The sequence below is a fragment of the Mobula hypostoma genome, chromosome 12 (genome assembly GCF_963921235.1).
Source record: "Mobula hypostoma chromosome 12, sMobHyp1.1, whole genome shotgun sequence".
Lineage (NCBI taxonomy): Eukaryota > Metazoa > Chordata > Chondrichthyes > Myliobatiformes > Myliobatidae > Mobula > Mobula hypostoma.
Genome location: NC_086108.1, coordinates 16,488,611 through 16,513,528, shown reverse-complemented (window position 1 = coordinate 16,513,528; position 24,918 = coordinate 16,488,611). Strand labels below are relative to the sequence as shown.

Genomic DNA, 24,918 nt, shown 5'->3' with positions numbered 1-24,918 from the left:
ATAATTAACCTTAATCCATGTCAGAAAGGTGCATCGGCTATGATTTATAATATTATTATGAAACTCAGGAAAGCTCCATTTGATAAGATTAGGGTAGATTGGGAACAGGAATTGGGGCTTACCATTTCTGTGGATGATTGGGGGCAGATTTTACAATTAGTTAATACTTCCTCTATTTGTGCTAAACATTCCCTAATTCAATTTAAAGTGGTGCATAGAGCACATATGTCCAAAGATAAGTTAGCGCGTTTTTACTCGCATATTAATCCTTTCTGTGATAGATGTTCGGGGCAGATAGCCTCTTTAACTCATATGTTTTGGTCTTGCCCTACTTTGGAAACTTTTTGGAGAGATATTTTCAATATTATTTCTAAGGTATTAAATATAGATATCTCTCCTCACCCTATTACTGCTATCTTTGGACTACCTAAAATTTCTAGTAATCTTTCCCCTTCAGCCCGTAGAATGATTGCATTTCTTACTTTAATGGCGAAAAGATGTATTTTACAACATTGGAAAGAGCTTAATGCTCCAACTACCTTTTTTTGGTTTTCTCAGACGATTTTATGTTTGAATCTGGAGAAAATTAGAAGTAACCTTTATGATTCTTCATTTAAATTTGAACAGATTTGGGGACCTTTTATTCGATATTTTCATTTAATGTAATATTTACCCTTCTTGTTTTTTTTTCACTGTTTTAATGGAGGTCGGGATTGAGGACGTGATTTTAAGTTTAACTCTGTTTGGTTTCAAGTTAGCCCATTGCTTTGCTTTGCTTTTAGTTAGTTGCACGGTGGGTTTTTTTTTGGGGGGTTTTTTTTTCTTTTTTTCCATTGATATATATAAAATCTAGTATACTATTATGTTATCTTGGTTTCTTATGCTTAAATTACATTGTTTGTAGTATTTTCTTTTTGGTATTGTTATCTTTTGGAATTTTATTATACTTTAACATTGTATTAATGTTTATATGGCTTACCTTTTTTGTATACTTACTCAATAAAAAGATTTAAAAAGAAAGAAAGAAAATGTATGGCGCATCATGAAGAGGAGAATCAGACAACGGAGACCACGGACTGTTGAGCAGCTGAAGTCTTATATCAAGCAAGAATGGACAAAATTTCCAATTGCAAATCAACTACAATTAGTATCCTCAGTTCCAAACCGATTAAAAAGTGTTATTAAAAGGAAAGGTGATGTAACACAATGGTAAACATGCCTCTGTCCCAACTTTTGTTGAGTGTGTTGCAGCCATCAAATTCTAAATTTGTGTATGTTTACAAAATACAATTAAGTTGGTCAGTAAAACTATTGAAAATCTTTTCTTTGTACTTCTGTCAGTTAAATAAAGCTTCACATGAATTAATATATTGTAGCGGTGTGCTACACAGAGCGCTAGAATAACGACATGTAGTCGGTGAGTTGGAGTTGCGATAAAAGAGATTTATTCAAACTTCGCGGCCTCCTTTAAAGCCTTACCGTTTCCGCCCTCCCTGGGCAGGACTGCTGTGGAGAATGCATATTCCCAGACCCTTTCCGCGTGCGGGATTTTCACCCTACCGGTGAAGAAGGCCTGGCGCCCTTTTTGGGGCCGGCCTCTCTGCCGGTGCGCGCTATTTCGTGGGCCGGTTCGTGTGTGCTAGAAAGTAGGTCGCCACAATATCACAGATTTTTGTTTTTATTGCATTTTGGAAAATATCCCAACTTTTCTGGAAATGGGGTTTGTAGATCTAAAACGAGTGCATTATGCTTGAACAAGGGAAGACTACGATGGGATGAGGGAGGAGTTGGCTAATGTGGATTGGGAGCACAGGCATTTGGTAGGACAGTTGAGGAACAATGGAATACTTTCAAAGAGATTTTTCACAGTGCTCAACAAAAGTATATTCTAGTCAAAAGTAAGGACAGTAAGTGTGGGGAGAGCCAGCCTTGGATAACTAAGGAAATAAAAGATAGTATCAAATTAAAAGCTCATGTACAAAGTCGCAAAGAGAAGTGGGAGACTGGAGGATTGGGAAAACTTTAAAAAGCAACAGAGAACAACTAAACAAGAAATAAGGAAAGGAAGATAGAGTATGAAAGTAAATTAGCACAAAATATAAAAACAGATAGCAAAAGTTTATAAATATATAAAGCGAAAGAGGGTGGCTAAAGTCAATGTAGGTCCCTTGGAAGACGATAAGGGGAAATTGATATTGGGTGATAAGCAAATGGCTGAGGCATTGAACAACTGTTCTGTGTCGGTCTTCACGGTGGAAGATCCATCTAATATGCCAAAGAAGGATGTTATCGATGAAATGGGTGGAGAGGACCTTGATAAAAATCACTGAAACTGAAGAGATCGAAGAAGAAGAAGAAGAAAGCCCTTAACTCTGAGTGGAGTCATCGGGACACCATCATGATGGTGTTTTTTTAGCAGGCTTTCTTATTTTTACGAGGCCGAGTTGCTAGCTTGATGCTCAACCCAGCACGGATGGAAAGCGTGCAAGGGAGCCTTCGCTCTGAAGTCCAGCGCTGATGCCACTACACCACCAGCCGGCTAACTAAAGAGATAGTGATGAGCAAACTAGAGGGCCTTAAGGTAGATAAGTCCCCTGGTCCTGATGGGATGCAGAAGGAATTTGCGGAGGCTATAGTAGACGCTTTGGTAATGATTTATCAAAACTCTCTGGACTCTGGGCAGGTCCTGGCGGATTGGAAGACAGCAAATGTCACGCCACTTTTTAAAAAAGGATGTAGGCAAAAAACAGGCAACGATAAGCCAGTTAGCTTAACATCTGTAGTCGGGAAAATGTCTGAAGCTGTCATTAAGGAAGAAATAGTGAAACTTTTAGAAAGGAGTGGTTCCATTAGACAGATGCAGTATGGATTCAGAAAGGGTTGTCAAACTTACTGGAGTTCTCTGAGGACATAATGAGTGCAGTGGATAGAGGGGAACAGATGGATGTCGTACAATTGGATTTCCAGAAGGCGTTTGATAAGGTGCTGCACAAGAGACTTATAAATAAGATACGGATGCACGGAGTCAGAGGAAGTGTATTGGCATGGATAGTGGATTTGTTAACCAATAGAAGGCAGAGAGTTGGTATAAATGGGTGTTTCTCCAGTTGGCAGTCAGTGGTGAGTGAGGTGCCACAGGGGTCGGTGCTGGGCCCATAGCTGTTTACCATTTACATTGATAATTGAGAAGAGGGGACTGAGTGTAGTGTAGCAAAATTTGCTGATGACACTAAACTGAGTGGAAATGCAAATTGTACAGAGGATGTGAAGAGTCTGCAGAGGGATATAGATTGGTTAAATGAGTGGGCCAAGGTCTGGCAGATGGAATACAAGATGGAATAAAGGTGAGATCATCCACTTTAGAAGGAGTAATAGAAGAGCAGATTATTATTTAAATGGTGAAAGATTCCAGCATGCTGTTGTGCAGAGGGACTTGGGAGTACTTGTTCATGAATCGCAAAAGGTTGGCTTGCAGGTACAACAGGTTATTAAGAAGGCAAACGGAATGTTGGCCATCATTGCTAGAGGGATTGAATTCAAGAGCAGGGAGGTCATGCTGCAACTATACAGGGTACTGGTAAGGCCACACCTGGAGTACTGTGTGCAGTTCCGGTCTCCATACTTGAGGAAGGGTATACTGACTTTGGAGGTAGTGCAGAGGAGGTTCACCAGGTTGATTCCAGGGATGAAGGGGTCAGCCTATGAGGACAGACTGAGTTGTCTGGGACTATACTCTCTGGAATTCAGAAGAAACATACAAAATATGTTTTGTATCTGTTATCTGTCAAGTAGGGGACCATGCACAATCCTGATTTGATGGAGACAGACTTGAGAGCACAGTGGAACATCTGGAAAACTTCTGAAATGTCTGCTTTACTACTGCTGCTACTGTGTGGTAACCGGAATCTCTGGAGCTGAAGGCCTCGAAATCCTCGGCTTTGCGTGGTCGAAGGCGCTCGGCAGAGGATGACACTCCGGAGGCTGTATCGGAGAGGCTGCTCGGAAGCTCGGAGTTTTCGGACGGATGGACTCAGGGTCGGCTGCTTCCAAGGTATCGGCACGTTATCGGCGCCTGGAGGTTTATGGCAGGGAGTTTCTCCCTTTTGTCACCTGCTATCGGGGACTGAGGAGTCGATCGACTCGGGACTTTGAGACTATTTTTTTTTTACTGTGCCTATGGTCTGTTCTTTATCAAATTATGGTATTGCTTTGCACTGCTGTAACTATATGTTATAATTATGTGGTTCTGTCAGTATTAGTCTTTGGTCTGTCTTGTTTTCTGTGATATCACTCCAGAGAAACATTGTATCATTTCTTAATGCATGTATGCATTTCTAAATGACAATAAAAGAGGACTGAGTGTTCTCATAATCTAAAAAAAATAAATAAAATAACTTTGAAAGGGATAGATAAGATAGACGTAGGAAAGTTGTTTCCATTGGTAGGTGAGACTAGAACTAGGGGACATTGCCTCAAGATTCAGGGGAGAAGATTTTGGATGGAGATGGGGAGAAACTGTTTTTCCCAGAAAGTGGTGAATCTGTGGAACTCTCTGCCCAGGGAAGCAGTTGAGGCTTCTTCATTAAATATATTTAAGATACAGTTAGATAGATTTTTACATACTAGGGGAATTAAGGGTTATGGGGAAAAGGCAGGTAGATGGAGCTGAGTTTACGGACAGATCAGCCATGATCTATTGAATGGCGGAGCAGGCTCGATGGGCCGGATGACCTACTCCTGCTCCTACTTCTTATGTTCTGTGGCTTTAAATACATGGGCCTGATCTATCCACTTGGCACTTACTGGAAGAGAATGCTTCAACTCCGTTTATTTAGGCTGAGCACTGTTGGACCTGGGGTCACCGTCCCTTGCATTGTTGATGAAGACTTGCTCTCCTATTTTTTGATTTGCTCCCCCCCACCCCTTGGTCTGAGGATCACGAAAACAACACAATATGGTCTTGGACTCTGCTGCTCACCGGTCACAAGCTCGAGTTTCTCTGAAGGGTCTCCCTCCACATACAGCTTGGGGTGGCAGCGATGTCCAATCTGATTGATGAGGTCAGCAGGCAACACTGCCAGGTCATGCCGTATCCTCATCCTGGAACGCCCATCAATGTGATCAGGCAGAGCTTCCACCCGCTCTGGAGTTGCTGAAAGGGTAAGAAACAAAACACATCTGAGAAACACACAATGCATTTCATAATCACAGGTCATCTTATTAAAAGATGTACCATCTCTCATGGGGCCATTTACATTATCAGTGTGAACTATTTTTTGCTACACAACTTTGTTTCTTTTAGCCTATTAAATAATCTCAGTTCATGTATGTGTTCACCATCTTCTATGTTCTTTTCCCATATCTTCTATTTCCAAATCATTGCTTTGCAGTGTGAACTAGTTAACAATGATGATGAAAAACTAGTTACTTGATTTTATCAACATCACAAAGGTAGGCAACAAAGCAATCATTTATATGTTTATATATACAGGAAGTGTGGTAAATTAAATTAGTGCATATAAACATGAGATTGTTCATTTTGCACCTAAAAAGGATAGAATACAGTACTTACTAAATGGTGAAAACCAAAATTGGTAGAGCTCAGAGACCTGATCAGTAAAATGTCACAAATAATACAGAAGGTAGTCAAGAAGACTATTAGACTGGTGGTTTTATATCTTGAGGGAATAGAACACAGAAGGATATAAATTATGCTAATGACACCCATGAACCTGGACCACAACGGTAACACTACAGACTTCGGTGATGCAAGACAAATTTACCAGAATGAATACTGTACTCTAAGGGACTAATTGTGGCCAAAGATCACAGCATCTAACGTCATACTCCTTGAAATTTAGAAAATTATTTAATTGAAATTTTCAACACATTAAAGGAAAAGATTGGGAAATTAGAAAAAAGAAAGAGAAATTGTTTCTGTTGATTTGAGAGTCAGAGCTGGTACATAGTGTAAACATCAGGGCTTGTTGTTCGGGTGGTAAAAGTTCATAACTCTCCTCACAAAATAAGAGTTATAAACACACACTTTGTTGTCCATTCTGAATCTTGTTGATAAAAGATTTCTTGGGAAATATGACAAGGAAAGATAAGTTGTTAAATCTAAGTATGTTATAATGACCTTAATGCTCCTATCCACTCTATTTAACAATTTGAAAACCTTGCCTTGTAACAAAGACCTTTCCCTCTCTGATTTTATATTTAGATCTTTCTATTGTGAACACTGTTCAGTCATTTTTCCCTTAGTTTTCAGCGCATAAACCTTGACCATACACAAAAGAACACACCCATAATCCTTTTTGACAGTGCCACCTGATCTTTCCCATACATTGAAAAGGAATCACTATGCCTGTTAGCCAAGTGTGTCAGATCTGAAATCTGGCCCCTCTACTAGTGCAGTAACTCATTTAAAATTACCCAACACAACAGCAGTCTCGCAGACAAGCCTGCTGAAAGGGAAGCATTTCAAAAAAATAAAAAGCATCTCCTGACAATGCACTATTGCCTCTACAATAAATAGAACAGCACTCCTTCGGAATAGCACTCTCATACAGACTCTCCACATAGTGCAGGGCTATGTCATAATGGGGTGGAAGTACTTCCTCAGTATGAGAGCATCACTGCTTCCCTTTGACTGGTGTCAGCTTACCTCCATGTGGGACACTCATGATGTTGTACATGCTGCACATCTGGACATACTGTTCCTCGGTCATGTCTTCCAGCCCCTCCTCTTCACCCTCCTCCTCTTCATCATTCTGACAGGAGAAGGGACTGTCACTAGGGTGAAGGCTGCTGCCTCCTGGGCTGGCATTGTCCCACGGTGCATTAGCAGTGCAGCCTTGCCCACTTCCTCCCTCGTGTGTCAGGCGGGCAGACTTGGAGCTGCTTGCCGTGCACCCCTCGGCAGCTCGTCTGCCCCGGCCACAGCCCACATCGCTCTGCTCCACTTTGACCCGGGACGGGAGTGGGAGAGGAAGGGCCAGGGGCAGGGATGGGGCTGAGCTCTGAGGCTCCCAGCCAGGTTCTTCAGCGCTCAGCCCCTGGGAGTCACACCTGGGTGAGCTAACCTTGGACAGAAGCTCAGTACCCCTCTCCACGATGCGTTGGATCTGCAGGAACCCTGCTGTGTACATCAGCATGAACTGCTCGCCCGCCTTCATGGACAACCGCCCAGTGTAGCAGAAGTTCAGAATGTTCTGGAAGCTCTGGGGCTGCACGGCTGCTGGCAGTTCGAAGGCTGCCCGAGTAGTTCCAGCGAAGAGGTCCCGGAAATAGGAGCTGTTGGCAGCCAGAACAGCCCGGTGGGCCTTGAACGTCTGTCCCTTCACCACAATGGAGGTATCGCAGTAGAGCCCCTGTAATCGCTGTTCATTCAGGCACTCCAACAACGTGTTTCCAAAGTTGGGAATCTCCAGCTGCAGTGTCTGTGCCATGTTTGAGTTCAAAGGGCTAGTACAGCCTTCAAAGGGAAGAGAGAAAGAAGCAGACATCAGTCTTCACAAATACAAGTGATTCTGCAAATACTGAAAATTTTGAGCAACACACACAAAATGCTGGAGAAACTCAGCAAGTCAGGTAGCACCTATTGAGGGAAATAAACAGTTGACATTTCGGGTGGAGACCCTTTATCAAGTTTTCACATCTTGTTTCATAAGTACCCAGACTGGGTCACAGAAACCAAGGAGTGTTTCAACCAAACAACAACCAGCACTCACTACTGCTAGCCTTGATTATTCTGCATATAGAGCCTCACCTCCTATCACCCTAACACTCCAGAATTGGTGTAAATGTTATATAATCAATCTCTTGAACTCAGGCCTCAGTGACACTTGTTCTATATATAAACCCGAGAATCCCTCAACTATATTTCATGCTGAAAACCTCAATGCGAACTCACTACTGGTTTCATGTTTTTCTGTATATAACACAACCGATCTTTCAAACATAGTCCTGAGTTATGTTGTTCCAAATTCGTAAACCTCACAAAACCCTTGAACTCAGTCCCTTGTTAATGTAGTTCTTGGTTGTGTTGTTTCATACACAAAGGTTCTGCAACTTCCTCAATTTGATTTCATCTTCCATCGCATTTCTATATCAGAGTTGTACTTTATCAAACCGCAAAAGCTCAAATTCATTCTGGGGTTAGCATTACAGGTGTCCCCTGCTTTTCGAACATTTGCTTTACGAAACCTCACTGTTACAAAAGACCTACATTAGTTACCTGTTTTCGCTAACAGAAGGTGTTTACACTGTTTCGAAAAAAGGCAGCGCACGATAAAAGGCAGCACGCGCCCCGAGCAGCCAACCTCCTCCCCCAGAACTGCATTCTAGCCAGCATTGCTTAAACACATGCCTGTGAGCAGCCGTTAGCAAGATGAGTTCTAAGGTATTGGAAAAGCCTAAAAGAGCTCATAAGGGTGTTACACTTAGCGTAAAACTAGAGATAATTAAGCATTTTGATCGTGGTGAATGAAGTAAGGACAAAGTGAGTTTGGCTTGTGGAAGTTGACGAAGATGATGTTGAAGATGTTTTGGCATCCCATGACCAAGAACTGATAGATAAAGAGCTGATGCAATTGGAAGAGGAAAGGATAACAATAGAAACCGAATGCAGTAGCCAACGTGAGGTGCTGGGCGGCACCTAATTAATTAGCTTGTTTATTTCGGCTTTTTTCTTAAAGATGTGCTGGGTGCGTCCCGGCTACCGCTGCACCACTGCATGCTTCGCGGATCTGTATCGGTCGGCGGCCTGGAAGTTGGGGACCACTGCACCACCCCAACCTCCGATGACTCAGCCTAACACACCATCATGAGTGTGCTCGGCGCTGTCTTCCCAATTCCAGTAAGTGATACTACATTGTACATACATTATTTCTACTTTATATAGGCTGTGTATTTTTATGTGTTATTTGGTATGATTTGGCAGCTTCATAGCTTAAAGGTTACTGGAGAGAGTGTTTCTGCCGAGAGCGCTTCCGCGAGATTTTTGCTGTGCTAGACAGTGCTGCTGAAAAGTATTTATACTTTATATAGGCTGTGTATTTACCATATCATTCCTGCTTTTACTATATGTTACTGTTATTTTAGGTTTTATGTGTTATTTGGCATGATTTGGTAGGTCATTTTTTGGGTCTGCGAACACTCACAAATTTTTCCCATATAAATAAATGGTAATTGCTTCTTCACTTTACGACATTCTGGCTTACGATCCGTTTCATAGGAACAATCCACCTTCGGATGGTGGGGGAAACCTGTATTCGGTGTACAAAATTCCACATCTCTTTAAACTTCTATCTCCTGCTTGTCTAATTCTTTATACAACTCTGACATCGCCACCCACCCTCCTGGGTTAGTATTTTTCTCTGTATAAATCCCACATCCCACAAACTCACTTCTGAGTTAGTGTTATTCTCTGTATAAATCCCACATCCCACAAACTCATTCCTGAGTCAGTGTTGTTCTCTGTAGAAATCCCACATCCTCACTCCTGGGTTAGAGCTGCTCTCTGTATAAATCCCACATCCCACAAACTCACTCCTGGGTTAGTGTTGTTCTCTGTATAAATCCTACATCCCACAAACTCACTCCTGGGTTAGTGTTGTTCGATATATAAATCCTATATCCCTCAAAGTCACCCCTGGGTTTGTTCCACATTGCTATTCAGAAAGGTTTAAACAAGGCTGGTAGGGATGGGAATGAGAGCAGTAGAAAGGGATTGAGAGAAAGGTCAATGTTATGACCAGTATGAACAGGCAGAAGCAAGGTGATGTATAGGTTGAAGTGTGTGTATTGTAATGATAGATGTATTACAGGTAAGGGTGATAAACTTACATGGATCAGTATATAAAACTAAGATGGTGTGGCCATAACAAAGAGATTAACAACAATGTATGCTTAAAGTTCCAGGGTTTTAATGTTTTAGTAAAGATAGAGAAGGAGGTAAAAGGAGTGGTGCCGAGAGGGAGGTGTGTTATGAGTCAGGGACAATATCACAGCTGCACACAGAAGAGACATAATAGAAGGCTCATTGTAAGGGGAGAATTCAAAAATAAAGTTTAAATCACTCTGATGGAACAATACTACACTCTATTCCGCGCCCCCCCCCCCCCGCCGCAATATCTACAAGGACATTGAAGAACAGACATACAGGCAAATTAGGGAAAGATGTAAAAACAACTGGGACCTTAGATGGGGTAGAATTTGTCAGATGCATCCAGGAAAGTTCCTTTAATTATTATCTGCAGATAGTCCAGATCGTACTGGATCTGGTGTTGGGTAATAAGCCTGGCTGAGTGACTAACCTTTCAGCATGAGAACCATTAAGGAACAGTATTCACAACTCCTTCAATTTTAAGAATAAGGATGGAACTTGGAGGAGTGCATTAAATTGGAGCAGGGCAAATTATAAGAGCATGAGGCAGGAACTAGGAAGATTTCACTGAGAATAGCTGCTCTTGGGCAAGTTTATATCTGACATGGGGAGGGAATGCCCCGGTTAAGATTTTTACTCCTATGCTGTAGGTATTTCATTTTAGCAGTTCTGTAAGAGCAGTCTGCTCTGCTTTTAGAATGTTTGAGTTTGAGCTAGAGCTAAAGATAAGGGGCTATGTTGTTCAACTTAGGAATGTTGTGTCAACCAATCAGGATGGTGGAATTGGGAGAAGTTTCCAGAGAATGGTGGGTGGAGAGGTTTTTGTGATGGACTCTGGTGTGTGTTGAGGCCTTTTTGGCGGGAACTGGGAGAAGACAGGAGAGAGATGACTGAGGATGCGTCCCTGTTGCACAAGGTGCTTTTTGCAGATAAATGGCTTCAAGAAGGAAGGACCAATACTCCTGTGAGGGAGTCAGTTTGTTCGAGATGGATTTCAAGCGACATTTTGAATGTGCTGTGTGCTTTCACGCAGACCGTGGGTCAAGCACGTGAGTTAAAGAGTACATCAAGATGAGCTCCATCTTATGTGCATATTTGGACTGGTTTAACTGTAATGGGCTCTTTTTACTTTTTTCTTTTCTTTTTCCTACTAACTGTTCAATAAAGCTGAAATTTGTAAATATATACGTTCTTTACAATTGCAGTACACAATCTGTTATTTCTTGCCGACAGCTAATTGCATGGAGGCAATATTTACACGGCATTCACACAGATCGGGGTTTGGGTGGTTGAGACATCCCAACTTTCCGGGTTTTGGTGGGATCCAAGTCGTATCAACCCTAGACATGTGGAGTTTGTGAAAGGTGGTTTTCTCACCACTGAGTCCAGTGGCTGTTAATGAGGTGTCTAACAAGCTGCGACTCTAGGGATAACAAACACAAAATACTCTGCAGATGCTGGGGTCAAAGCAACACTCACAACACGCTGGAGCAACTCAGCAGGTCGGACAGCATCCATGGAAACGATCGGTCAATGTTTCGGGCCAGAACCCTTCGTCAGGACTGAAGAGGGAAGGGGCAGAAGCCCTATAAAGAAGGTGGAGGGAGGGTGGGAAGGAGAAGGCTGGTAGGTTCCAGGTGAAAACCAGTAATGGGAAAGTTACAGGGGTGGGGGAGGGGAAGCAGGGAGGTGATAGGCAGGTAAGATGAAGAAGGAATAGGGGAAAACACAATGGGTAGTAGGAGGTGGAACCATAGGGGAGGTGATAGGCAGCTGGGGGAGGGGCCAGAGTGAAATAGGGATGGGGAAGTGGGAGGAGGGAATTACCGGAAGTTGGAGAATTCTATGTTCATACCAAGGGGCTGGAGACTACCTAAACGGTATATGAGGTGTTGCTCCTCCAACCTGAGTTTAGCCTCATCATGGCAGTAGAGGAGGCCATGTATGGACATATCCAAATGGGAATGTGAAGCAGAGTTGAAGTGGGTGGCTACCGGGAAATCCTGTCTGTTGTGGCAGACGGAGCGGAGGTGCTCAACGAAGTGGTCCTCCAATCTGCGTCGGGTTTCACTGATGTAGAGGAGGCCGCACCGGGAGCGCCGGATGCAATAGATGACCCCAACAGACTCGCAAGTGAAGTGTTGCCTCACCTGGAAGGACTGTTTGGGGCCCTGAATGGTGGCAAGAGAGGAGGTGTAGGGACAGGTGTAGCACTTACACTTACAGGGATAAGTGCCAGGTGGGAGATCCATGGGGAGAGATGTGTGGATCAGGGAGTCACGGAGGGACCAATCCCTGCGGAAAGCGGAGAGGGGTGGAGAAGGAAAGATGTGCTTTGTGTGGGGTCCTGTTGAAGGTGGCGGAAGTTGCAGAGAAGTTGGCGTCATCTATTGCATCCGGTGCTCCTGGTGCGGCCTCCTCTACTTCAGTGAAACCCGACGCAGATTGGGGGACCGCTTCGTCGAGCACCTCCGCAATCCCATTCGGACATGTCCATACATGGCCTCCTCTACTGCCATGATAAGGCTAAACTCAGGTTGGAGGAGCAACACCTCATATACTGTCTCGGTCGTCTCCAGCCCTTTGGTATGAACATAGAATTCTCCAACTTCTGGTAATTCCCTCCCCCCACTTCCCCTATCCCTATTTCACTCGGCCCCCTCCCCTGGCTGCCTATCACCTCCCCTATGGTTCCGCCTCCTTCTACTACCCATTGTGCTTTCCCCTATTCCTTCTTCACCTTTCCTGCCCATCACCTCCCTGCTTCCCCTCCCGCACCCCTGTATCTTTCCCTTTACTGGATTTTCACCTGGAACCTACCAGCCTTCTCCTTCCCACCCTCCCCCCACCTTCTTTATAGGGCCTCTGCCCCTTCCCTCTTCAGTCCTGATGAAGGGTTCCGGCCCGAAACGTTGACTGATCGTTTCCACGGATGCTGCCCGCCCTGCTGAGTTCCTCCAGCATGTTGTGAGTGCAACTCTACGGATGCCTGGTAAAAAGGGGTTTCAGGTGTATACTTTAAAACTGCACAGAGTATAAGACAGGTATGTTCCAGAAAGGAGGAAGGACAAGGACGGCAGAGAAAAGGAATATCGGATGTCAAGAGATGTAGTGAATTTAGTCGAGAAGAAAAAGGAAGTGTATGTACAGTTTAGGAAGCTAAATTCAAACAGACCCCATGAAGCAAGGAAAGAACTCAAGAAGGGAACTAGAAGATCCAGGAGGGGCCATGAAAAATCCTTGGCAAGTGGGATTAAAAGGAATCCAAAGACATTATATATATATGTCAAGAGCAAAGAGGGAGCATGCGCTTGGAGGCAAAGGATGGATTGTGAGGTCTTCAATTAGTATTTTGCATCAGTATTTACCAAGGAGAATTCGATGGGTATTTTGAGATAAAGGAGGTAATATTAGGTCACTTAGAGAACATTAAGAGAAATAAGTTCCCAGGAGTTGATGGAATAACCAGCAAGCAAGCCGTTCGATGAAATTGTTACAATTTTACAAAAATCACGTGAGCCCTAAACCACTGGTAATAGCTGAGAGAGTTAGCTTTTACAAAAGGAACCAATCAAAAGATGAAAGCATTTCCGAATACATTGCAGAACTGCGCAAACTTTCCCAGTACTGTGACTTTAGAGATTGGCTTTCTGATGCGTTAAGGAACTGGCTTGTCTGTGGCACGCCTAGTCAAAGCACTCCAAAGAGGCTACTGAACATAAGAAACCTAACCTTAGAATGGTCATTGACCATTGCAATATCGTTAGAGACGGCAGCAAGGTATGCAGCACTACAGGAAAGGAGGTTAGAATGTGAAATGCACAAAATGTCCCTGAATGGTGCAAAAAGCAAAGTACTGATGTGGGAAATCCTCCCATGATGCAAATGACTGTTGGTACAAAGAAAAAGTTTGCAGAAAATGTCACAGACAAGGTCATATAGAGAGAATGTGCAAGGCAGACAACCAAGTGATAAGTCCCAAACACAAAACCAAGCAAATGCATAAAGTTAGTGAACGTAGAACAGAATCAGACAACATAGAATCTGACAAAGGTGAATTGTCATGCCTAGAACTGCAGAGTATAATTGAAGCAGATCACAAAATCATCTGGATCACAATAGATGTGTCTGGTGTAAAACTGTAAATGGAGCTGGATACAGGGTCAGCTTTGTCTATAATTTCAGAGGTTGACCACAACAGCCTGCTTTCTAAGATACCATTAGAGAAGACCTCAGTTTTGCTAACACCTATACAGGCGAATAAGTATCTCCCAAAGGTGAACGGAAGATAAAAGTGATGAATGGAGGCCAAACACAGCAGTTGGAGCTTTATGTATTGAAAAGTGGAGGGCCAACAGTTTTCGGATGTGAATGGTGGAGAAAAATCCAACCAGAATGGCATACAATCAAAGCACTCAGTGTGACATCAACAGGCAACTGTAACCTAAATGGTAGCATTAATCAGAAGCTGTCTCAGAATGCTAAATGCTAATGAGATGTTTGTGAAGGGAATAGATAAACAGATCGAGGACTTGGCCAAAGATTGTTCGGTACGCCAAAAAGTTCAAAATGTACCCCCACAGGCACTGTTACAAATGATTCCAGAAATGAAAGGGTCATCATATGAGGAATGTTTGATGGCTCTGGATCTGCACTCACTGGAATTCAGAAGGATGGGGGGGGGAATCTCATTGAAATTTTTCAAATGTGGAAAGAACTAGGCAGAGTAGATGCGGAAAGGATGTTTCCCATGGTGGACAAAAGGGCACAGCCTCAGGATAGAGGAGAATCCATTCAAAACAGAGATGCAGAGAAATTTCTTGAGCCAGAGGGTGGTAAATTTGTGAAATTTGTTGCTACGTGCAGCTCTGGAGGCCAGGTTGTTGGGTGTATTTACGGCAGAGTTTGTAGGTTCTTCTTTGGACATGGCATCAAAGGTTACGGGGAGAAGGCTGGGAAATGGTGTTAAGAAGGAGGGAAAAAAGGATTAGGCATGATTGAATGGCAGAGCAGACTCGATGGGCCAAAATGGCCTAATTCTGCTCCGATATCTTTGGGAGTGGCCGTCTTCACCAAAGAGTACATATTGATTTTGCTGGGCCATTCATGGACTCCATGTTCTTGATTGCTGTGGATGCTCATTCAAAGTAGCCAGAGGTTATAAGAATGAAGTCAACCACCTCAACAAATATCGTATCTGCTCTGAGGACTATCTTCGCTGAAAATGGCTTACCAGAAATGACAACGGACCACAACACACCTCAGAAAATTCCAACTGTTCATGAAGAAAAATGGCATCAGACATTTCAAGTCAGCTTCTCAGAGGGATCTTGGGGTCTGAGTCCATAGGGCACCCAAAGCTGCTGCGCAGGTTGACTCTGTGGTTAGGAAGGCATACAGTGCATTGGCCTTCATCAACCGTGGGATCGAGTTTAGGAGCCGAGAGGTAACGTTACAGCTATATAGGACCCTGGTCATGCTCCACTCGGAGTACTGCTCTCAGTTCTGGTCAGCTCACTACAGGAAGGATGTGGAAATCACAGAAAGGGTGCAGAGGAGATTTACAAGGATGCCTGGATTGGGGAGCATGCCTTATGAGAATAGGTTGAGTGAACTCGACCGTTTCTCCTTGGAGCGGTGGAAGATGAGAGGTGACCTGATAGAGGTGTGTAAGATAATGAGATGCATTGACCATGTGGATAGTCAGAGGCTTTTTCCCCAGGACTGAAATGGCTAACATGAGAGGGCAAGGCGCTTGGAAGCAGGTACAGAGAAGGTGTCAGGGGGAAGTTTTTTATGCAGAGAGTGGTGAGTGCATGGAATGGGCTGCCGGCAACGGTGGTGGAGGCAGATACGTTAGGGTCTTTTAAGAGACTCCTGGATAAGTACATAGAAACATAGAAACATAGAAAATAGGTGCAGGAGTAGGCCATTCGGCCCTTCGAGCCTGCACCGCCATTTATTATGATCATGGCTGATCATCCAACTCAGAACCCAGCTTTCCCTCCATACCCCGTGACCCCTGTAGCCACAAGGGCCATATCTAACTTCCTTTTAAACATAGCTAATGAACTGGCCTCAACAGTTTGCTGTGGCAGAGAATTCCACAGATTCACCACTCTCTGTGTGAAGAAGTTTTTCCTAACCTCGGTCCTAAAAGGCTTCCCCTCTATCCTCAAACTGTGACCCCTCGTTCTAGACCTCCCCAACATCGGGAACAATCTTCCCGCATCTAGCCTGTCCAATCCCTTTAGGATCTTATACGTTTCAATCAGATCCCCCCTCAATCTTCTAAATTCCAACGAGTACAAGCCCAGTTCATCCAGTCTTTCTTCATATGAAAGACCTGCCATCCCAGGAATCAATCTGGTGAACCTTCTTTGTACTCCCTCTATGGCAAGGATGTCTTTCCTCAGATTAGGGGACCAAAACTGCACACAATACTCCAGGTGTGGTCTCACCAAGGCCTTGTACAACTGCAGTAGTACCTCCCTGCTCCTGTACTCGAATCCTCTCGCTATAAATGCCAGCATACCGTTCGCCTTTTTCACCGCCTGCTGTACCTGCATGCCCACTTTCAATGACTGGTGTATAATGACACCCAGGTCTCGTTGCACCTCCCCTTTTCCTAATCGGCCACCATTCAGATAATAATCTGTTTTCCTATTTTTGCCACCAAAGTGGATAACTTCACATTTATCCACATTAAATTGCATCTGCCATGAGTTTGCCCACTCACCCAACCTATCCAAGTCACCCTGCATCCTCTTAGCATCCTCCTCACTGCTAACACTGCCACCCAGCTTCGTGTCATCCGCAAACTTGGAGATGCTGCATTTAATTCCCTCATCCAAGTCATTAATATATATTGTAAACAACTGGGGTCCCAGCACTGAGCCTTGCGGTACCCCACTAGTCACCGCCTGCCATTCTGAAAAGGTCCCGTTTATTCCCACTCTTTGCTTCCTGTCTGCTAACCAATTCTCCACCCACACCAATACCTTACCCCCAATACCATGTGCTTTAAGTTTGCACACTAATCTCCTGTGTGGGACCTTGTCAAAAGCCTTTTGAAAATCCAAATATACCACATCCACTGGTTCTCCCCTATCCACTCTACTAGTTACATCCTCAAAAAATTCTATGAGATTCGTCAGACATGATTTTCCTTTCACAAATCCATGCTGACTTTGTCCGATCATTTCACCGCTTTCCAAATGTGCTGTTATCACATCCTTGATAACTGACTCCAGCAGTTTCCCCACCACCAGTACATGGAGCTTTGAAAAATAGAGGGCTATGGGTAACCCAAAGTAATTTCTAAAGTACATGTTCGGCACAGCATTGTGGGCCAAAGGGCCTGTATTGTGCTGTTGATTTTCTATGTTTCTATGAGCCTACTAGGGGATCAGCTATACTGGATTGGGTGTTACGTAATGAACCAGATGATTAGGAAGCTTAAGGTAAAAGAACCCTTAGGAACCAGTATTCACAATATGATTGAGTTCAACTTGCAATTCGATAGGGAGAAAGTAAAGTCTGACACAGCAGTATTTCAGTGTAGTAAGGGTATGAGTGCGGAGTTGGCCAAAGTACAGTACATTGAAAGGAGCTGCTGTCAGGGATGTCAGCAGAGCAGCAATGGCGTGCGTTTTTGGGAAAAATGAGGAAGGTGCAGGACATGTGTGCGTATTCCAAAAATGAAGAAATACTCAAATGGCAAAATAGTAAATCCATGGCTAACAAGGGAAGTCAAAGTTAATATAAAAACAAAAGAGAAGGCATACAACAAAGCAAAAATTAGTGGGAAGATAAGAGGATTTTTTGAAAAATTACACAGAGCACCTGGAAGAATCATTAGAAGGGAAAAGATGAAATATGAAAGCAAGTTAGCAAATAATATCAAAGTGGATAGTAAAAGTTTTTTCAAGTATGTAAAAAATAAAAGAGAGATGAAATATAGGACCGCCGGAAAATGAAGCAAGAGAAATAATAGTGGGGGACAAGGAGAAGGCAGATGAACTAAATGAGTATTTTGCATCAGTTTACACTGTGGAAGATACTAGCAGTGTGCCAGTGTTGTAGTGTGTGAAGGAAGAAAAGTGGATGCAGTTACTATTATAAAGGAGAAAGTGCTCAAAATCTGAAAGACATAAAAGTACATAAGTCACCCAGACCAGATGAACTGCACCCTAGGGTTCTGAAAGAGGTAGCGTTAGAGATTGTGGCGGCAATAGCAATGATCTTACAAATATCATTGGACTCTAGCATGGAACCAGATGACTGGAAAATTGCAAATGTCACTCCACTCTTTATGAGCCAATTCTCATAGGAGGATCAGAGGTGCAGAGGGTTAGAAACTTTAAATTCCTGGGAGTTTCTATTTCAGAGATTCAGTCCTGGTCCAGATTCGGTCCAGTACATAAAATACTGTCATAGGAAAGCAGCATCATCAGACATCCTCTCCACCCAGGCCATGCTCTTTTCTCACAGCTGCCATTAGGTAGAAGGTACAAGAGCCTCAGGACTTGCACCATATTTGTTGTTGTTCAGTCATTAAGTTGAGTCCAACTCTTCATAACCTAATAGACCATAGGGTTTTCATGGCAAGATACAGACGTAGATTGCCAGACCCTTCTTCTGTGCAGATACAGCTGCTGCCCAGGTTGGGACCCGGCTGGGTTTGAACTTAGGACCATTTGCCTTGAAGACCAGTACTGATTGCATTACACCAGTAGCTGGCCCAAGAAGTTACTAGCCCACAAACATCAGGCTCTTGAACAAATGGGTTAACTCCACTCATTTGTCCATCCATTAAGATGTTCCCACAACAAACGATCTCACTTGAAGAACTCTTTATCTCAAGTTCTCATTATTTATTACTATTTATTTATATTTGCATTTGCACAGCTTGTTGTCTTCTGCACTTTAATTGATCTTTCATTGTCCCTGCTGTCATTACTATTCTATAGATTTGCTGAGTACGCCTGCAGGAAAATGAATCTCAGAGTTGTATTTTTTACATATGTTTATAGGCATCCATTAGTCTCGTGAGACCATGGATTTGCGCCTTGGAAGTTTCCAGGGCGCAGGCCTGGGCAAGGTTGTATGGAAGACCAGCAGTTGCCCACGCTACAAGTCTCCCCGCTCCACGCCACCAATGTTGTCCAAGGGAAGGACATTAGGACCCATACAGCTTGGCACCGGTGTCGTCATAGAGCAATGCGTGGTTAAGTGCCTTGCTCAAGGACACAACACGCTGCCTCAGCCAATGTTCAAACTAGTGACCTTCAGATCACTAGACGAACGCCTTAACCACTTGGTCACACGCCAACACTCAGAGTTGTATATGGCAGGGGTCCCCAACCTTTTTTGCACCGCAGACTGATTTAGCATTGACAATATTCTTGCGGACCGCCCGACGGGGGGCGGGGGGGGGGCGGATGTTCAAGTAGGGTTGCCAACTTCCTCACTCCTAAATAAGGGACAAAAGTAGCAGTCAAATACGGGACACTTGTGTTTACCCCGAGAAAGACTACCATGACCATGAAGCCTTGCGCGGGCACTTGTGTGCGCATGCATGACGTGCGCATGTGTGTACGTGCCGATTTTTTTTCTACAAATTGGTTTTGGCTTAATCTTCCCGATTCTGTTAAGTGAAACTACACTGTACATACATTATTTCTACTTTATATAGGCTGTGTATTTATCATATCATTCCTGCTTCCACCATATGTTAGTGTTATTTTAAGTTTTATGTGTTATTTGGTATGATTTGGTAGGTTATTTTTTGGGTCTGGAAATGCTCAGAAATTTTTCCCATATAAATTAATGGTAATTGCTTTTTCGTTTTACGCCATTTCGGCTTACCAACGGTTTTATAGGAAAGCTCTACCTTAGCAGGGGAAATACGGGACAAGGGCGGTTAGCCCAATATACAGGATGTCCCGGCTACTACGGGACAGTTGGCAACCCTATGTTCAAGTTCAACAGTGCGTGACAGGGAATGAGGAAAGATGCAGCTGACTCATATCATTTCATATCGCCAAATCATATCGTTTCCTCGCACATGTAGCACATGTTTTGCAGCTCGGTGATTAGGGACCACTGGTATATGGTGACATATATAGGTATATACTTAGTTAATAAGACTTACTTTGAACCTTTGAAACTGTTCAGCAACAGTCCCCTGTCTCAATTAAGCAATATAGTGTCCCAAATAAATGAAGAAAATCTCAGCTATTTGCTCAATTAGATTTTGTTTTTTTAAGAGTTGTCCTAAATACCAGAATCCACTGTATTGAAAAGAAATCCTGATTACAATGCTGCTGTAGTTCTCATTCTCAACACCAGACGGAGATAGAATGAGCACTGGTTGGTGCACATACAAAATTCTGGGGAAATTCAACAGGTCAGGCAACATCTATGAGGGAAATAAACAATCGACGTTTCAGACTGTGTGTTCTTCAAGACTTCCAGCATCTGCAGTATCTCTTGTATCTATGGCTGGTGGCCCATATCAATAGCAAATCATTTTAAGCACAGCCACAAATCACTCAATATGGATGAAAAGCAGTAAACTATTTCAAATGCCTCATTTTTGTAAATCATTTCCAGCATTTCTACTTTTACCTTTGTAAATACATATGTATAACTCAATAAATAAACCAGTTAACATTTTCCATGGTGAATAGCTTCCTATAAATATATCACTACAGCTCTCTGGTTATTACTAAATGACAGATCAGTTAAGCAGTACAAATTCTTACACCATCCATTCTATATTATAGTGCACTGCTTCATAAGTTTGTATCAGTGCCAATAGGCTGGGTCACAAACACAGCAATTCCAACAAAGTTTTAAATTCTCTTCCACATAGAAGACTTGTATTACAAAGCATTGTCTTATGAGAGCAACACACACAAAATGCTGGAGGAAATCAGCAGGCCAGGCAGCATCTATGGAAAAAGGTACAGCCGATGTTTCGACCCAAAACCCTTCGGTAGGACTGGATTTCAGCCTGAAACATTGACTGTACTTTTCTCCATAGATGCTGCCAGCCTGCTGAGCTCCTCCAGCATTTTGTGTATATTGCTCAGATTTCCACGATCCGCAGATTTTCTCTTGTCTGTGATTGTCTTATGAGATCTGAGTAAAGCCTCAAAGTAACACTGGTTCTCTGGAAAGCATATTTCTCTACCATCTCCCCCATAGCCTTCCAATTCCTTTTTAAAAGAAGAGCAAAAATAATTACATAAAATAAGAACTCAAAAGCTTGGCAGCAATGTACTAACATGGAAGGTGGCGTATGGAAAGAAAACCAGAATATACAGATCATTTTCATGTAGCTGCAACAGAGATCAGTTCTACAACCTTCAATGTTCACATTATATATAAGTGAACCATTAGCTTTTATTACAAGGGGCATGAAATACAAGAGTCTTGCTACAATTATTAGTAGGTTGGCAGGTCACTGTAAATTGCCTCATGTGTAGTGAACAGTAGACTCGGGGGAAAACTGACAAGAACGGTAGGGGGGGAGGGAGAATAAATTAGAACTCTCCCCCCTCCCATTGGACAGCAGAGGACACAAAAATCTGAAAGCATGTAGCACCAGGCCTACCGACACCTTCCACCCCACTGATATAAGACTATTATTCTCTAGTACGATGAGATGGACTCCTGACCTCACAATCTACCTCATTATCTTGCATTGTACCTTTTACCTGAACTGCACTTTCTCTGTAGCTGTTGCACTTCATTCTGCCTTCTGTTATTGTTTTGCCTCAATGCACTGCTTTGTTTTGATGTGTACAAACAGTATGCAAAACAAGCTTTTCACTGTACCTCAGTACGTGACAGTAATAAACCAATTCCAATATAGGATTAGTGTAAATGTCTATGTGGACTCTTTGGGCCAAAGGCCCTGTTTCTGTGCTGTATGACTCTATGATTCTTTAACTGAGTAGAGCTTTGGCAAGATTATACCCATTCAGAATTTTGGCCTTCCCTTGCAGGAAATATCTTATGCCTCACAATGATGAAAATGGCGGATTCACAAGACTAAATCCTCAAATCAAAAAGAAGCGATTGATTATGTTGGGCGTATTCTCTATGAACTTTAGAATACAGGATTCCAAAAGAGATTTATATGATAAATGCTTTACACACACTAATTGAGAAACTTGCTGGGATTTCCTTAATTTATTTGGGACACTGTGCCACTTAATTGGAGCAGGAAATTGTTGCCAAGCAGTTTCGAACTAGCATCAGTCATGCGCACTTGTGTGGCCGTTTGACGCTACACTGTGTGTAGAGTGAAAAGTTTTTGAATAGCATCAGTTGCATGTGTTTGTGTTCAAAAAAGTGATTTTTGTCACTGATAGTTGCTGAGAAAAAGTATAAAGCAATTCAGAACTTTTGCTCACAGTGGCTTCAAGCATTCAGGCCAGGAGTGAAAATGAAATGATTCCACTATCTCAGTAAGTTAGGATCTGCGAAGAATTTTAAGGTATTGAAAAACAGTTTGAATGTTAAAATGAAAACTAAGATTTGGAAAATGCTATCATCTATAACATTGTATGAAGGCAGTCCATTATCTGCACTAGGCATCTGCACTGAGTTTGTTCATTGTGTACACTGGATGAATTCCTCCACCGATAATTATTAGTAACTAACACAGTTTTATAGTACTGTAGTGGTCTGATTTGTTCTGTATTTCATTTAAATACATAATTTGTTACTCAGTTTGTCTTTTTTACACCTTTGTAACTATTTATATGAAACATCAACTATTTGGGCCAAAATGTACTGGTCCCAATTAACCAGAATCCACTATATATTTTGGCTTAAAAGTAAGCTACTGAGCCAGAATAAAACATTAAACACCACAAGGGTAAACAGAATGGCACAGGTCAAGTACAGTTAATAAAATGTCTCATCACTTGAAGGAAATCTGTACCAAAGTTCAAATATATTGTACTAAGTCATTTTATGCACACAAGGGCACAAGTGGTTAGGGCAGATTCGAGGAAAATTCAACTGGGCCTGTCTTTAAGCAAGTGGTCAACAGAATGAATGTTGTTTGACAAGTTGTAAAGTTTTGTCCAGGCTCTGGAACACCTCGCTCACTCCGTCCATACCACACTATTAGTATGTGCAGGGAACACGGTGTTTCCGGGGTGGTTGAAGGTGCTGAAAATGTTCCCGACAAGTGTGACAATATAATTAGCACAACTGGCACCTGTACCCACACCCCTGCCAGCTTCCCGGCCTCCTCCCACCAATCCGCTCCGCCTAGGGGAGAGCTGCCTATTTGAACTTACCCTACCGTATAAGCTCCCTGCCTTTCCTGCCCTTCCTTTCCTTCCTTCCTGCTCGAGCTCCGCTCCTGGTTTCCTGCCTTCACTCTCTCATCGTTGCAGATGCCTCGGTGAGAAGATAGGGAGGGGGGCGGGTAGTAGTGGTGGACGAACGATTGGGCCTGCCGCTAGGGCCGCCGGGATTCGTAGTCCTTCTACTCAATTTTCCTACTGCCTTCATCTGCAGAGAAACTACAGCTCCCGGTGGCCCCTGTGGCGTCCGGCGCATGCTCATCAGCTGTTTGGGATCGACTGGCAGGTTCGTCGCCTTCTTCCGATGCCCATGTTATACAAGATGGCAAAGGATCGACGGCGTACGGAGGGAGGTGGGGCCATGGCTAAGCGGGGTTTTCCGCAGATACAGCTCAGTGATCGTCTTCTCTGGCGAAATGGCGGGAAGCTCACTGGTGGTATAGACGGCTGCTGGGCAATGACTCTGCTCTACCCGAATGGTCCGCTTCCTTGCCTGATGCATCTTGCCTCCCAACAGTCTTTCTTCATCCACATCATTTACTAACCTTCCAGAAAACACATCACCCCCAACTAACCTTCAGATATTTCCAAAGTAGTAATTGAACCCCGATTTTGCAGTCTTATGTTGTTAACATTGGAGGCTCCTAAGCAAATTGTAAAATGTTCCAGTGGAATTTGTTCAACGTTTCTATTTTTTAATAAGGCAGATGAGGTATAATGTTCGTACCATTTTAATCACTTAAATTACAAAAAAAATTCATGATAGTTTGCGTCTGAAAATGAATTATGAGTTTACATTGTTACAGTGAATGCAGAAGAAAGCTGAAACTCTTATCCCCCCGCCCCCCCCCCGAACATTCCCACTTCCAAACAAGAGAAAATCTGCAGATGCTGGAAATCCAAGCAACACACACAAATCGCTGGAGGACTTCAGCAAGCCAGGCAATGTCTATGTTTCGGGCTGAGACAATTCAGGAGGACCAATTTCATTCAAATTTCTCATTGCCATCCTCACAATGCCCAAGACATAAATCTTCCAATTTCCTTCCTTGTTATTCTGCATATCCCTACCCTTTCCTTGCCTTAACACACCCTGGCTCTGTGGCTCAGAAGGGAAGAGAGGAGAAGAAGATTGTGATGGTGATGTGGATTCAATAGTTAGAAGAGCAGACAAGAGATTCTGTAGACTTGAAAAGACCCCTAGGTGGTATATTGCAGGTGCCAGGGTCAGGGACATCTCAGATCAGATCCACGGCATTCTTTGGGGAGAATGAGTAATCAGCAGTCATTGTACATATTGGTACCAACAGCATAGGTAGTAAAAAGTATGAGGTCCTGAAGAGACAATATAGGTAGGAAGCTGAAAAAGCAGGAGCTCAAGGTTAGTTTTTGAATAAAGGATGTTTCATCAAGGGATGGATATGGGAGAACAATCTCATTGGATTGGAAGTATGTGAACGGGCTGTTCAAGAACAGTGTCTGCAGGAAGCATAGTATTTTTTTTCACAGAGACTTTCAGAATTACGATCAGGTGCTCCTGGCAGGAGGTTATCAGGAAGACGTTTGTGAGGAGAAGAATGCCGTCCATGAAAACCCGTAGTTTGGGGAAACCTATAATATAAGCAAGTCAGTCTGCTCCTGTGGACTGACAGAATCTCTCTTGAATATAAAACTTAAATAATCACTCTAGTGCAA

General features: G+C 43.1%; 1 protein-coding gene across 2 annotated transcripts in view; it reads right to left on the bottom strand.

Annotated features, from left to right (window-relative positions):
• Positions 1–23,352, bottom strand: part of LOC134354635 (nucleus accumbens-associated protein 1-like) — a 42,122-nt gene extending 18,770 nt beyond the window's left edge. The window contains exons 1-3 of one of the 2 annotated variants that reach the window (XM_063063678.1): positions 23,220–23,352; positions 6,668–7,477; positions 4,979–5,152 (exon numbers count right to left, since the gene is read on the bottom strand). In XM_063063678.1, coding sequence (XP_062919748.1) covers positions 4,979–5,152; positions 6,668–7,451 — 958 coding nt within the window. In that variant the 5' untranslated portion in view covers positions 7,452–7,477; positions 23,220–23,352. Of the gene's footprint in view, positions 1–4,978; positions 5,153–6,667; positions 7,478–23,214 lie in introns of both variants that reach the window. The other variant, XM_063063676.1, reaches the window with a different exon arrangement.
• Between the last annotated feature and the right edge of the window lie 1,566 nt (positions 23,353–24,918).